Source organism: Saccostrea cucullata, unplaced genomic scaffold, assembly GCF_032062105.1.
Source record: "Saccostrea cucullata isolate Sc308-1 unplaced genomic scaffold, CSIRO_AGI_Scuc_v1 ctg3066, whole genome shotgun sequence".
In the NCBI taxonomy this organism is placed as follows: domain Eukaryota; kingdom Metazoa; phylum Mollusca; class Bivalvia; order Ostreida; family Ostreidae; genus Saccostrea; species Saccostrea cuccullata.
Window position 1 is genome coordinate 40,404 of NW_026933898.1, and position 17,327 is coordinate 57,730.

Sequence of the window (17,327 nt, forward strand, 5' to 3'; positions counted from 1 at the left end):
CATGTATATTTTATCCGCTAACTAACCCTTAATAGGCTTCTCTTGTAACCCCCCCCCCCCCCCCAAAAAAAAAATTGTTAAATCAAAATTTGAAAAACAATTTGATAAGGTTTAATGGACGATTATAATGGGTCAGATGGCTGATAATATATGCAGGTTGTTAATGAGTTTTTTCTCAAATTAGGAAAGGACTGGTGGTTTATCAAACAATGCAGGAAAGTAGAGAAATGTATATATTTATTTGTGTGAAAAAAATGTAGAGCCGTAAACTATACAACATTTGCATTACGGATTCTGCAATATCAATGTAAGGTTTCTGAAGCTAGTATATAAACTTCAAACTGCTCAAGAAAAGTGCAAAATTTGATTTTTGTTGACGTTCCTGTGTTAAGGACTTCAACGTTAATGCCATCAACATTATTCATATGATCCTTTGTTCTCCCATTCATTGGTTTGGCATTACATGCTGTGTTTTCCACACACTCTATATACAAAATACACGCACAAGTAACGAAACATATTTGTATTTGAATATAAAATATCTCTAACTGTCATCTCTAAGACGGTTTTAAATATTTTAAATTTAAATTTAATTTTTTTAATTTCAAATAACACTTTTAAATGTATTGCAATTGAAACTTAATGAACTTCCAGTTCGGTCACTTCTTGATTCTACAAAAGAAAAACTGATATTTCCGAAGAAGACAAAATCTTTCTTTTTCTAAATATCTAGACTCACAAATTCAAGAAATAAATTCTAGAGACATATAAAAAAGTTTGTGTGTGTGATTTTTGACTACTGATACTTTTCGAGATATAAGGCTTCAAACATTGAAGAAGGAGGGATGAAAATTCTAAAAAGATTAAGATTGACCGAAAAGACTAAATAGGCATTAAATATTGTTAAGGCTGATAAATACAAGTTACTTTGTAAGCTTCATATAAATCAAAACAATACTTCCGGTTTTATGAGTCTCTAAAAATGTCGATGGGACCTTCTATGTAAAACTTGAAATCATGTATTTCACGTTTTATCTAAAAGTGCCCAAGATATTCGTGTGAAATCTGAGGTCTAGGATGACTATGACTTAATTTCGTCTTCATATGGTTTTTAAAGAAATTTATTTTAAAAAAGGGAATTCAAGGGGCCAAACCTAAAAACAGACTTTCCATTGTAGTTTTTTTTTATTTCTTAACCAATTTTGAAATTGATTTCGGTTTTCGGTTCAGCATTACGAGTGCAATCTAAAAATTATTGGCCGTGGGGTTACTTTTTGACCTCTTATAGGAGTTTGAGAGGACTGAAAAATAATGAAATCTGTATTTGTTGAAGAACACATCAAGTACGAGTTATATCCCTTTGCATGGCTTTTGGTATGCATATAAGCTCTTAAGGTTTCAATTTTCGTACACACATATTAATTACTTCCGTTGATATTAATCTTTGAAAATTGTCTATGGGACTTTCTGTGTCAAATTGAAATCACGCACTTTTTCTCTAAAAGTAATCAAGATATTCTTGTGAAATTTGAGGTATATAATGACTGTGACTTTGTTTCGACTTCTTTAGCTGTTTAAAGCAAGTTGATTTCTGTTTTGGGTTTAGCATTACAAGTACATTGTAAAAAAAATGTGGGCCGAGGGGTTATCTTTTGACCCCTTATGTGAGTTTTAGCGGATTAAAAAACTGTACTGTCTCGTATTTTTTAAAATAATCATGAAAGTGTTATGTCTCTTTGACAACTGATTCACAAAGAGACTCGTTATATTTCCTATTCAGTATTGATCTCAAAAGAACTTCTGCGATATACCGTATAACGGGTATTTATTACGTGCTGCTAATTTTTACTAATTTTTACGAATTTTATAATTCCGTAAAATTTAAACGAGTACAATTTCACAGAAGTAAAAAAAAACGTCTTGCATACGTTTTGAACATTGTATTATGAGAATATTTCAGTGTTATCACTGCCATTTAGCTAAGTACCTGAAGTCTATAGAATTAGTACTGAGAACCATTGGTATTTGGGGGAACTTTTTAATTGATCATCAATTAGGATCAAACAAGTTAATCTTAATTAATACACAAATTATACGAACATCGTCAATTACCTGGTTCCTCTTACGGAACGCATAATTTCTGATATTGGCTTAATTATTACAGACTAAAATCTTCAAATTATATCCGTTTTCAAGACTTTGAGTCTTTCTTCTTTTTTATTTGCTTGCAGTTAATATTTCGACATTTTTTAATACAGTATACGGTAATCCGTGTCACCTGTAATTCTGTCAAGTTAATCATCATGGTTTGAGTTGTCTCTCTTTGTTTTCATTGAAATGAAGACGGGCACGTGGTGCACAACAATAATGATGTGTAGACATATATGCATTAATTGAAAACAGGGATAAATTCACGACATGCGATATATATAAAGGTAGTTAAATAAACATATCATCATTTATTGAATCAACTCTCAATATCACGGGAACACTTTTTTATTTTTACATCGGGTTGTCCAGACACATCTTAAACATGTATTGGTATGTTAATGCATTCAAAAAGCTAAAACATTGATCTATAGAATTTCACCTCCGATGATTTTAATTTTTACGGACAAGCTCAATTCGTAAAAATTCAGCGCGTGAAAAAACAAAATATCCTATTTCTTCCGAATTTCGTAAAACATTACAGCAGTAAAAAATACCCGTTATACGGTATTGTATCACAAGAGTTTTTTACAGTGTAATATTGATTTTTCTTTCTGAATTTTAAGAGGTTAAAAAGCCCTCCGTTTTTGGTGAACAACAAAAAGCCTTAAGTTTCTTTTTCTGTTGTCATTTGATTTTTTTTACTATATACAAACATGATGATGAATCTTAACAGAAATGAAAGACTGATTGATTGATTAATAATAAGTTGTTTAGCGTCCCTCTAGATAATTTTTTTTAATCATATAGTGACATCATGACTTGCTGCTTGAGAGCTTACGTGTCAGCACTTCCTGCGACATGGGACGTCGGTTTATTCGAACCAATAAAAATTTAAGAAATGAATTTATTTTTTTGAAATTCATGAGGTTATGAACTACGACGCTTCACGCCGGCATAACGCGCTTCATGATAAATATGCCGGCGTGAAGAGTTGTAGTTCAAATACCTCATGAATCTTCAAAAAATTAAATTCATTTCTTATATTTACATTATTTTTCTGATGACTTGCCATGAATTTACGCCGATCAACTGTCATTTTTTTAAAACAAAACAGTGTGCACTATATTTTTTTTTTACTTTTTGACGTCAAGAGCGGTATTATGACATAACAATGGGATATATTCATGCTTATTCCTGATACCTAACGTAGTTCATGAGAAAAATATACTGCATTTTATTTTGTAAACAATCATAGGGAGAATTTATTGGAAATGTAAATATATATTATTGAACTCCTAAATTGATTTTCCTGCGAATGAGTTATGTATCAGACAACATTACCTTCAAGTACACGTGTAGTGTTTATGACGGGATATCCTTCTTCAATACTTTTAGCAATTTATTCCTTATTGATTCATATAGTATTGCTTGTCTTTTTTCAAATTACAAGGAAAGTTTGACTATAAAAATATCAATTTTACGCATTAGCCCCCCCCCATTTATTTCATAACAATAGGGCTGATTCTAAAGGAAAGAGTTGACTGTCACAAAAAATAAAGCTCTCTCTCTCTCTCTCTCTCTCTCTCTCTCTCTCTTTCTCTCTCTCTCGTTTTTGATTGTCATTCACAATTTTGTTTTACCTACCCAGGGTCCCGGTAGCTGGTCCTCCTAGAAAAAGTCTGTATTTGTTCGCTTCGTCAGCAACAGAGAACTGGTTGTATAATTCATAAAGCTTCGTCCCATTAGTCAGTGTGATAGAGACGTAGAGGGAGGAGTTTCTTCCCTTGGTAAGTTGATGTATGACGTCATTTCCTTTAATATGTAATTGTCGTGTAATATATAAAGCATTTATGAAACAAACTGGGTTTTTTTTCATAATCGTTTTCATATAAAGCAACGTGGAACATGTATACAGAAATTCCATGAAGGCAATGAGGTACATGCTTTTGAAATCAAAGTTAGGAAATCGTTATATATTGTATTTTACATAAATTGATATAAACTTCATTTAAATTGATAAAAAATAAAATACTAATTAAAACTGTTAATAAACAGAAGAACTGCATTCCCTTAAAACAGCATAGGACGTTACACAGTTATAAAATGGGTACAATGGAAATAGAAAACTAATGGTTCCCGGGGGGGATATGCATTTGGAACTCTAACCCTTTGGAGAGCCAAAAATTTGCTATGTCTTCTGTAGTCATTCTATAACTGTTTATAATTTACCTATCCAGTATGAGTCATTGGCTTTACCAAACCCAGTCTTGTAGTCGGACCATGTTCTGTCGAATGACACTGATCCACTCACACGTTTCTGGATTGCCTAAAGATTTATAAATTATGTCGGGTTTATTAAAGACAGTAGAAGTGTTTTTGTGTTAGTTTTACTGTGAACAATGTTTCAATTAAGTTATTCATTAAAACAATCAATCAAAACAGATTTTGTTTTTACTTTTGATATACACAAATTTTAGGTAATAACAAAAAATAACTTCATACAAAAATCAAAATACGATTTTACATTTCTGATATTGTAAAAATGTTATTCTTCTTTGTACATTATAATATTTACTTTTTATTTTCTCTTCATGTAAATTAGACATTACATAATTATTCAATGTTCATTCAGAGCCAATTTTCGTTGTTTTCAGCAAAGAGACATAATATCACTGTGAAAATCAAAAATTCATAATTTTTTAAAGATATATCAGCTTAAATTGATCTTTTGGCATCAGATAGAAAGAGAGAAAGGACGGACTGTCCACCCCCACCTTCTCTCACTATTCAAAGAGAAAGGGCAGAAAAAATGATAAAGAGAGAGAGTGTGTGTGTGATACATAGAGAAAGAGAGGGAGGGAGAGAGGAGGGATAAAAGGATAGAGAGATCTTACCGTCCACCCTCCACTTTCTGTCATCATGTCACAGAAGACGCTGACCTTGCTTTCAATACTAAATGGATATATCGCATAAACACCAGATTCCGTATTACCATTAATATAGAGGTTCTTACAATCTTTATATCTGTGTAACTCTGAAAGAATAAAAAATGGATACATGATATAATAATGATAATATAATCGTAGAATAAACTATACTCTGGGAGAGAGAGAGAGAGAGAGAGAGAGAGAGAGAGAGAGAGAGAGTTACCTGACTCGATGGTTTGCAGTATATAGCTCTTCAAATCTTCGTGGATGTTGGTAACATTTTTCATTAGGATGCTAAACAACTCATCGAATTCTTCTTGAATGTTCATTTGATTGGCGGTAATCCGCGTATTGTCACGTCTTAAGGAATCAATTTGTTTCGCGATCTCATGTCTTAATAACTCAATTTGTCTCGCGTTTTCTTGTTTTAAGTACTCAACCTTTTCATCAAATGTCTGTGTCGTCTGATCATTACGGACGCAATCATTTTTGTCATTGAAATAAATTTGCTGAGAACTAGCGGCACAAAAGAACAAACTGCACACAAAGGAAGATGACCAAACTCCTGCCATGGTTTTACTAGTGCGCTGTCTGAAAATAAGCGTCTGTTTAAAGATCTGCAGTTTATATATCCTTCAACAGGAAGTTAAAAATTTTCCTAATTATTTCGCTACAGCAACACTTAACGCTCAGCAGTTAATTTTAATGAACAGTCAAAAAATAATAAAAGATTCAGGATAAATAGGTCATAGGTCAAATTCAGAGTAATCCTGGTAGTTGATAGCATCATAAAACACAATATTTGTATATACCGATTTAAAAACTAAAAATAGACACATTGTCTTTGAATGAGTAATTTTTAACTGATAGATATGAAAAAACAATACATCATAGGATTTTGTATACATTTATCTTCATTACCTCAATCTGTTAAAAGTACAATTACTACACATTTTGATTTTGTTAATGCTAATTTAAGATTAGTATTAATTCCAATGAATATTCACAAGACGAAAGACCACCTTTAAGCAATCGCTTAATGGTAGCTTAATGATGACTTTATGGTGCTTAAAGAAGTTAACTCCATTAAGCCACCATTAAGCTACCATTAAGCTGCAACTTACAGGTGCTTAATGTCAAAACTATATTAAGCAACCATTAAGCAACCTTTAAGCCGAGCTAAATGGCGACTTAATGGTCAAACATCATTAAACTTTAACGTTTTACGCATTTTATATCGAATCTTTGATCTAACTTTTTAAGTTATTTCAATGTCTTTTACGCAAAATCTATTTTTTTGTGATTTATAATTTTTTTCTCGATCGTTATTTTTATATAACATTTCTGTCAACATGCAAAATCTCGGGCACTGAGAATAAAACTAACTAACAGGGGCTTGCTCCCGGTTTCTAATATTTTTTTCAATCATTTACAGTAACAATAGAAAAAAGTTTTATCTTATTACAACATATTATTTTTTTTCTTTCTTGAATAAATAATCATAACATACGTTGTTTTTATTAGTTGTGTAATGTGTACATGATTTTTGTTTTAAAAAATAAATAATTATATTGTTACACGCCTTGGACAAACCCCTGTGAAAAATCTTAATTTCTCACTACCGAAAATCAATTTCTTCTTAAAATTGTCTTTATCCATAAACACAATCTGTTAAACACAATATATTACTGTTTTTTTTTTCTTTTTTTTTTTTAAAGAGATGGTATTTTTGCTTCATGCGTTAAGAGAACATATTCCGCTACATAATTCCAAGAAATATAAAGTCATGTTCTCATGATAAAAAGAATTTTTTTTGGAGGGGGGTGGGGGTGGTGGCTGGGGCCACAGGTATAAAAAATGTTTAGTTTTCAAAGTTTGACTTTTACATCTTGAATAATTTGTATTTCTAGACGGTCTCCAATCATTGTTATTTCAAAATCGATTTTCAGAGGAACAGCCAATCAGATTAAAAAAGACATCCGAAAGATTTATTCACATTGGAAAACGGGGTAAGATTAACAGTGTACAGTACTGACTGGTTAAACAATGGACCTTAATAAGGTGCCCACCGTCCCCGGTCAACTAACAGGAAACAGATTTTGATGATCAATAATTTTTTTCAAAATTTAAATTTAACGCAAGCATATAACAAATTAAAAATTATGATTCATTGTAAAATGACAATTATTTTGATATCCATTATTATACAAAAAGAATTTTAACTGAATATGATATTCGAAAAAAGTTTTTGTAAACATAACCATGCAGGTTACTTGTAAACGAGGATTGTCACTACAAAAACCGTTAACATCCGCAGAATGCTTTATCATTAAAAAAAATTCATCTGTCTTTCCTGATGATAGATTTTTTGTGTTTTATCTATTATTAATTTAATTTCAATCATGATTTAATGCTTACACTATGAATCTTCGAATAACAGAACGAAGAATTCATTACTATTTAAAAGCCAAACTCAACGGTTAAGAAATATTAATTTGATATAAGCCTTTTAAAAAGATCCATAAAATTTTTTTTATAGTTTGATTAATAAATCAATTCAAGACTTTAGAGAAATAAATACAAGTCCAAAATAAACTTTGTGCAAAATATATGTTGAACATTTTCCGATATATGTCAAAAGCGGAATTTGCTTCATGGTTAAGGTGACTGCCATCTACTCAAAGGGTTATGAGTTCGCGCCCCGTGTGTGGTGTTTTTTTTCATTTTTTTTAAATTTTGAATTCTGTTCTTTTCCTTATTTTTACCAAATCAAGATATGTGTGAACTCGACATTTATAATTTGTGATGACAAATCACTATAATAATAATTTTTCACCCATAAAAGCAGTAATATCGACTGCTTAATGGTAGCTTAATGGAGTTTGGAGCAGTGAAAGAGCTTAATGGTGACTTAATGGTGGTCTGAAAGTTACCATTAAGGACCTGTAAGCCACCATTAAGCCACGATTAAGCTACCATTAAGCTACATTTGAGCACCAATTAAAAACTTTGAGATGGCTTAATGGTACTCCAGCATGCTAGAGGTTCACGGCGAGATACTTTTGACTTGGCGCCGCGTAACCATTAAAAAGCTGAAACCCCAAGTGGAAATAAATTATTTTATTAAGAAATAAGGTTTTGTATATTAACGAATGGTACGAAATAATAAAATACCAATATTTACGATAAAACTTACGCATAAAACACTGTTAATCTCTCGTATTAGCAATAAATCCATTATTTTTTAAATCGAAGCAGAGATTGAAACAAGTCGTCTGTTTAAAATTCAGAAATGGAGAAAATCTGACGAAACGAAACTAGTGCAATGTAAAAACGTTTTTGACAAGATCCGCAAAATTAATGTGAAGTCAAATCGAAAGTACTTCTGGTGATAAATTGGAATAATGACAATTTTCATTAATTAACAATAATGCACAATGAATAAAACGGATTTTATTATTTCTTGTGACTTTCATACCCCATGCAAACATGTAGGTACCTGAAAATTATTTGTTAACAGTTTATTTCACGCATAATACGTTCCGCCCAAAATCTTAGGCGGAACGAGCTCGTTAAAAAATGGCCTTCGGATGTAAGAGTCCGAGGTATATAAGGAGCGTAGGGACGTTAATGGTAGCTTAATGGTATCTTTATGGTGATGTAAATGTTACTTAAAGGCGCTTAATGGTGACTTAATGGTGACTTAAAGACAAACATTAAACCACCATTAAGGACCTATAAGCCACCATTAAACAAATCTTAAAGGGTGTGTTTCATCTTGTGATTTTCTTTTCTCTTTTAAAATAATCAATTTAAAACTATTTATTTTCTTAAAGGCAGAGATTTTTTACCGGGTGGTAAATCCAGGTGAGGGAGGGGCTTATTCTGTACAGGTGTGAATGCCTTAGGGGCTAGCAGTCTACCCGTGGCCATCTGTCTCCTAATCCCTATACACAGGAAGTGATTTAATACACAGTGAAATACCCAGATGTCAAATTTTACCTGTGTTGGGGATTTTGAGAAATTTTAAATAATAGTAAAAAGGTGTCCTGCTTTATTTTCCGTCGGAAAAAAATATTATGATATCATGCTATTAATTCAAATATTAATTTATTTTAATCAAAGATTATTTAAGATGTTGGTGTATGTGATAATTTAAAAAAAAAACTCATGTAACAACCAAATTCGACTAAATTCATTCATCCATAGGATCCTATCTATTAAATAAAAAGAAAGTCATGTTAAGTACATTTCATTAAAAGTTATCTCGGTTTATCCTAATCTTCATAAGTTTTTGTAACCATGAAACATGCTAAAAAATTGCTTGTAAATTCAAATCTGAATAAAAAAGGACAATATAGTGACCCATGATTAGAACCATTTATAAATATTTCTGAATTTAATTATTTCACACAGTGCTGCTCTGAACTTTATCAATAACATTTCCACTTTAGGTTTACCATAATGATTTTTAAATGGCATATAAAAATCAATATCAAAATTACATTCGAAAAAAAAGTTTTATTTACAAAGGTAATTTTAAACAAATACATATTATTTTCATAATCCTTTCAAATACTAAAGGTATACAATGTATATTATAAATCTAACAATTTTCATAGTGATGAAGTTTCTCCATATCATTGTTCGGTAAACATCAAAGGATTAAAAGTTAATTTGAAGGTCCCCATGAGTCCTATACAATGTGTTCAGGGTATACATAGGGATCAGTAAGTAATGTCAATCAAGTTCCAGCATCCAATGATGGACCTTCATGCACTTGATTGGCAGAGCTACCCAGACCAAGTATATTTAAAGGCGTTGCTTAAAATCTCTGCCCTTAAATAGGTAAAACTTAAAGGTCAAGGTCATGGAAAGTAACATCATGTATTTAGAATGGTATTGTCACAGGTAAATACTAATACACATGTAAGATGAAAAATACCTGTCTCTTCCCATTAAAAATATATAACTTTGATAGCCAAGGTTGAATTTATTTTGACAGAAGGACAGACTGACATACAGTACCGACCGGACACAACCTAACACCAGAGCAAACCAGAAGAAGACCCCTGGTTTGTTTGTCGGGTTCGCTTGGGGTCCGCTTCGGGTTCGCTTTTCGAAATTTTGGGACCGCTCTTGGTGCTCTCAGGGTTCGATCCGCGTTCGCTCAAGGTCAGTTCTGGGTCCGCTAGAGAAAACCGGCGATCGCTTTCTGGGACCGCTTTACGTACTGATGCGTGAAGGGGATCCCGCAATCTCGCCGCCAGTAAGCCCCGCCCCTTGTATATTCCAGCATAATTTTGGAATCAATTATTGTTATTCATGCAGCGATCGATATATGAACACTGTGCATGTTCATGTAGACAGTGAAATTATGGAGAACATTACATGTAATAAACTCTCCAAATTTCAACCGTACTTAGATTTACGGAATACATGTATAATTGATTTCCTTGATTTCTCCGATCTCGGAATTTCGATCCTGAGAAATTCCAAGTTATCTAAGAGCGGGCCATTAGGCATTTATTTTTTCTTTATTTTTTACGTGAAAACAAAAAAATAGAAGAGGAAGAAAAAGGTGTTGAATTGATTTTCATTGTATGGAATGGTGTACAAGTGAAACTGACGAAAGCATCTAAACAAAATACCTTTCAAATTCATACGTTATAAGTTAAAATGTTTAAATGTTGCCAAGCGCGTTAATTAATTATTATAATTATTATGACATTGTATCTATAAATTAACCTTTTGTACACGTGATATATTATATATAGATTTCATCTAAATTTGCTACAAATGAATAGTTTGTAATAAATATTTACCGGACATGTTCTTTAAAAAAAGAAATAAATTATGTAAGAATTTTATCTCTCTCAGAAATATGGAGAGAGTATGATTTTAATCAGAATGAAAGACATAAAATGACAAATAATAATAGTTCTCCTGCTCTGATAAGAATATATTGATATATCCTCCCTACTTCACATACACAAATTAATGAAATTTAAAATTATTTTATCTAAAAATATTTTTAAGTATTCAAATATAAATAAATACAGGAAACAGCAAGACAACCAACGAGAGAGAGAGAGAGAGAGAGAGAGAGAGAGAGATATCATAACTGTAAATTCTTATCATTAGACTAAATTATGATAATAAATCCTGATGACTTTTTCTTAAATTTCTACCAGTTGTCCTCCCATCATGTACTCAAATTGTTCTCTTTAAGCCTGCTGCTGCACCGTTTGTTTTTCAAATAATATGCTGGAATATGTACATGTACACGTACATTTGTTTTTTCATGCCAAATTAAGAAGATAATTTTGATGTGAATTTTGAAAAATTAAAAGGCACCGAAATTGAGATAATGGTAACTGAATGAAGGACATGGAGATAACGAACAGTATTCAATCTCAAAGTCCATAAAACAATAAAAATCAAAAACAGAGCAAACACAGACCTCCGAAACATCAGAGGTGGGATCAGGTGCCATGGAAGAGTAAACATCCCTAGTTGACCGGTCACACCCGACGTGTATAGTATAACTAATTCAACTGCCGACCTAAGTTAATTTTAATAAGCATTATTAACCTTTTCAATAATAATAATAATTATTTATAAATATTTATATCATCATTTCAGATTCAAGGGAGAATTTAAGACATATGAACAGAATTATATCTGTTAAATGTAAAATTGTACATTTACACATTTTTTTTAGGAATTTGATTGTTTGTTGTGAAAACATCTCTCTCGGGAATTTTCCTCTCATATGGAGACACCACCCATTAAAAATAAGGAAGACAAAATGTGTTTGTGAAACACTGTTGCCCCGTATGGCAGCTTTAAGCGAAGGTTAAAGTTTCTCAAATGTAAGCCAAACTCTAAAGTTAAAGGGTCAAAATTGTTGGTATCAAAGGGAAATATACATTTGAAATAAGAGTAAAATTCCTAGTACTTCCTGTTGAAAAGTTATTGCCGTTGAGATTCAAGTTTTTTTAAGTGGATCAAACTCTACGGTCAAGGTAAAAAATATTTAAACCTGTTCAAAGTTTACAACGAATACACATTTTAAGCATGAAAGCTCTAGCAAAAAAGTTTAACGTTTGATATTTTTCCTGTAAATTTGGATCAAACTCCAAACTCGAGAAAAAAAATCCTGGATTTGAGACTGTGTACATGTAACTGTGACTGTCACGTCGACAACAGGAGATGATTTCGTCTACTGTGGTATGCGATGATCTTTGACCCTGTTTGAGCTTTATCCTATCCATTTCCATTTCTTTGTATTTTGACGCAATCTATACTAAAACTTTTACTTACCGTCCTGTCAATTTCATGAAATATAACCCATATAATCCAATTAAAAATACAAAATGATTTCAACTGATACATCATCAGCATGTGCTATCTCAAACCTTTGCTGATTCCGTCACCATCATTACCTGAAGTGCAGATCAGCTGAGGTGTACCGAATAGTGATGTCATAGGTAATGCAAACCCAATTTGATGGGAAAAAAAATTAAAAAGGAGTTTACACGTAAACATGTCTAGTGCAAAAACAAATTTTAAACCTCAATTGATAATAAACGATGTTTTAACATAACTTTACCATCTAGGCCTTTGCAATGCAAAAAACGTGTGTGTGGTGGTGGGGAAGGGGGTGCCATTGACAAATTGATGGAGAGTATTTTCAATGTTTTTTGATAAATTCATCAAAAAATTTCTGATCTTAAATAATATATATTATGATGTTGAGAAAGTAAATTTTAAAAAAGTTCCAATTATTTGCAAAAAAATTATTAGAAACTAATTTACATCATTCATCAAATTCTGTTATTTCAGACTGGTGATGTATTAAGTAAAGGAAATATATAAAAGAGGTCCATAGATCAAATAGTCACCTGAAAGGTTTATGCTCATAATATAAAAGTGTATTTAGAGGCAGACACCTAAGTGCGGGTATAACTGTCTCATTACAACATCTAGTTTTTCCTGTCGGTGTATCTTGCATAATTGATTTGCTTTTTTTTTTTTTAGAAAAATTAATATCATAATATCACATTATTTAGCATTTTTCTCAGTATTTATATTACTCAAAAGAATTAAAAATCAAACGCTGAGATAAAATCATTAAGTTACAAATGTTTTTGAATTTTTGTTAAACAAGTAAAAAATACAAAACACTCTTAATAAGACTTGACAATCACTACGATTTTCCTCTTTCAGTTGGTTTATTATAACAATTCAAAAGCGCCCGTTCATACACTTTATTATTATGAGTGTTTCCTTTCTCCTCTTAACGTTACCAATTATGAGAAAAAGGATACACTTCTCAACATCTTACATCACTATGAGTGAATTTTTGTAATGTTAAGAGTCTACTATATGGAAAAACCGTGGAAAATAAAAGACAAAGCATAATCATTATTGACAAAAAATACGTAGTTAGATACAATAATCATAACCGCATCTAATTACATTTTCTATTAAAGTCCATTACCCAAACATCCCATTTTTCTGTTAATAAAAATTCTAAAAATTCTAATCCTTAAATCCATGTTACATTAATATTCACAATTTTAAATCTGATCCCACGTATATGAAATATTTTCATAGAAAATTAAATTTGCTAATTTCACTCTCAATTAAAAAAATATATCTTTTTTATAGATAACAAATATTATCCCATTAATTGGGTATTTCATTATATTTTTTTTTACTCTCGGACATATTGGATGAGTATAATTTTTCGATTAAAAACCTGAAATGCCACATTATTTTTTCATTATTTTAGTCACTCTTTCATAAATCAGAGAATCAAAAATCAAACCCTGAGATATAACCAATCTGTGGACATAATCAAAAACAACACATAGGCATTGCTTAAAAAGTTCATTTATAAAATCAAGTTCAGAAGATGTGGTTTGCATAATTGAGTGTGTAAATAATAGCCTAACAATGAGTATGAAAAACACCAGCCAGCATTCGATTCAATGACATTCATTGTGTTTGCTTACAAGTCCATTTAATTTACAATAATAATAAATTAAGAACTTTCTTAAAGATGAATTTCAACGGTTTTTTTCAGCTAAAAATTACTTCTTAACATATAAAAACACTTAACCAGATCATGTAAGATGCATCAAGTAGGTTATATAAAAGTGGGACTTGTCTGCGAACATTCAGTTCAATATCTTAAATAAAAATCTGCTTTTAAATTGAACCCATACGGAATGGTGTAGTTGACCGTCAAATGTCGTTAAGTAGCAGACAACTAGTCGACTATGCTACTGATAACGTGAAAACAGTTGACCATCAGGAGTTGAATTCTTTTCTGAAAGTGTTCAACTGATTAGAATAAAATGACAGGTTGACCATTAGCTGAATGCTATTATTTTCATAAAATTATGCAGAAAAACAATTGACCACAAGTTGAACATTCCGAATTTTTGTGTTTTTATGTTAAAAAATCTTTCTATTTGTATCGATGTTGGGTTCGAAAATACTTTTTTTTAGATCGGCTATGCAATACCATAATTACAGAAATACAGAAACCTAGATTTGAATCAGTGCATGTTTTTGTAGAAGACTGGGATTTTTATTGTCTTCATGAATGATTCAGGGTGTGAAATCTCTGTAAGTATAATATTTGAAGATTTGCCTGACTAAGCTTGTTATTTTAAAACAGATATTACGAAAAAAAAAATGAAAACAATAAATAAAACAACAGTAGCTAGTAATAAAGTACAGGTCCCTACTTTTGTGTACTTTTTAAAATATGATATGATTTTTGAAAAAGTATCGTGTATTTAGTGTTTTGTTTTGTTTCTAGTTGCGTTGATTATATATGCCATTACCTTAGACTAAATTTATATGTAAGGTATTACCTTTTCTGCACAGAAAGTGAATAAGGCATGTAGCAACTCATGAGATTGTACCAGCTCAATTTATTTATAACATGCATTTAGATGTATATGTACATTTATGTCAGTTTAGAAACTCTACATTTTGACTTGTCATTTTCAGAGGCATGACAACTTAATTTTCATGAACACTTTTGTGTTATACATTTTAAATCTCTTATCATTTTTCAAATGATGCATGCCACCTAATTTCACTGACTACTGGAGATTAATTTTCAAGATAAAATTGGTTAATGTCCAATGCCTTTAACCTACAATCTTATCCCTCATATATATATACCCAGTAGAGTTCACATTTTACATGTAATCAAAATATCAGTTTTTTACAAATAAAACATATAATGAAAACAAGACAGTGATAAAATATCTGTCATCACGAGACTCTACTTTTCTCGATATCACTTGTGATTCATAAAGACACCTACTACGGCCCTATACTATTGTCACAATCAAAATTGTTTTTGTTTCACGTTTATTTGTTTTTCTTTTATTAGTATTGTCCTGTGTTGACCCTTATTTGTATTAAGTGTTTATCCTTCAAAGAGTCATATTAAAAACACACCAATTTGTACCTTTTTATCCTTTGGAAACTGGTTACGTTAGTTTATCCGACATGTAAGTTTGAAAGAACATTACTTGGAAACTTTCTAGGATAACTATGGATTTTATATTAATAATTTTTTCCCCTTTTCTTTCTTCATACATAAAGCATGAACTTTCTTAAAATCCTGTTTGAAATTTCAAAGAAGAAAATTAATAATTTGGGTGTTTCAGCGATTCAAAGTTTAAATTTCTCAATATGCATATTTTGATCGCCGATGTTGTGCGCCATTGCTCTGTCGTCATAGGTGTCAGTCCTGGTCAAGCGAAGTACTTATTGTGTTTACAAAATGGGTCAATGGCTTCGTCTTAAAACCCTACTAGAAATTAAATAAATGATACTTGGTTATTTGTTAGATAATTAGATATAATTTGTTGCGTTTGGATGAAAAATCAGCACAGGAAAGGCTTTAGGAAGTTTTTTTTTTTTTACCTGCCAGGGACTTGGTCGGTGCGTGGATTTGTCTCCATTCAGAGCATTCATTAATGTACGATCACAATTTTTTCTGTATTATATAAAATATCTATTTAATGGGAATAGTATTTTTCAAAGAATAATAATTTATCAATAGGCATTTTAAAAGTCCGGCACACACATCATGCACTATGTGTTGTGAAGTTCGTAATGGCGCATGGCGCCATTGAAGATCGAAGTGGCCTTTCTATCAAATGATGTTCATTGCTGGAACAGATAGAAGATACACAAGATCTGTTTATGTATGATTAATTAAAATAACGAAGAAAGAAAACATATAACGACCATTTTCATAATTATTTAAGAAGTCAAACATTAATAATTCGATATATTCAGTCTAAGTCAGGAGTTGTCATTAACAGCTTCGTCTTCAATGCCCTATCCTCCTTTCACGGTATGTTTTTTGTTTAGTTTTCTGTTGTAGAAGTTAATACATATAAGATTGAGCCAAAGTTATATTGTCAATATCAAAATTTCTTCCAACCTAGTGGTGTATTTTTTTTTATTTCATGCAAATATCTATACCATGTATACGGTAGATGTTTTCTAACGATACGCTTTACGAGATCTAATTGCCCATTGACACCTATGACGTTTCAGTACCACGTGACCTCTATCTAATTAGTGGAGATTTTCGATCCGAAGACCCTTCATTACGGACGTATTATGGCTTAAATATGACAGTTTAAAACATTACTTTATAATTAAACGATAATTATGTGTTCCAAGAATATAATAGTTTTTAATTTTTAAGAAATTTCGAAGCATGATAAAAACCCTTTAAGCTACACATGTTTTATTAACTGTTGAAAAACAAATAAAAAACATAACGCATTCTTAAGATATGACACTCATGAGGTGTTTCCTCTTTTAGGTGAGTAATTATAACAGATCACAAGCACCCTTACACACACACTTTATTTTCATAAGTGTTTTCTGTCTCCGCTTAACGTTACTATTTATGAGTTAAAAAGGAAACATGTCAAGACATCTTACATCACTATGAGTGAAGCTTTGTCATGATGAGAGTCTATTATGTGGGAAAACCGTGGAATATCAAGGACAAAGCATAATCATTATATAGTAGTGAGATACAATTATCGTAAATACATTTTATTAGATTTGCTCTTTTAACTTTAAAAATGGAAATTATATCTTTTACAGAAAACAAATGGTATCTCTTTATTAAGGATTTTATTATCTTTCCTGTCGGAAGTGTTGAAATATTTAAGTTTCTTTTTTATT

General features: G+C 31.2%; 1 protein-coding gene across 1 annotated transcript in view; it reads right to left on the reverse strand.

Moving 5' to 3' along the window:
- LOC134239555 (fibroleukin-like) overlaps positions 1-5,652 on the reverse strand; it is a 35,340-nt gene extending 29,688 nt beyond the window's left edge. Inside the window, exons 1-4 of the mRNA XM_062721721.1 lie at positions 5,302-5,652; positions 5,046-5,185; positions 4,381-4,477; positions 3,796-3,963 (exon numbers count right to left, since the gene is read on the reverse strand). Coding sequence (XP_062577705.1) covers positions 3,796-3,963; positions 4,381-4,477; positions 5,046-5,185; positions 5,302-5,650 — 754 coding nt within the window. The 5' untranslated portion in view covers positions 5,651-5,652. The remainder of the gene's footprint in view (positions 1-3,795; positions 3,964-4,380; positions 4,478-5,045; positions 5,186-5,301) is intronic.
- Positions 5,653-17,327: the final 11,675 nt, after the last annotated feature.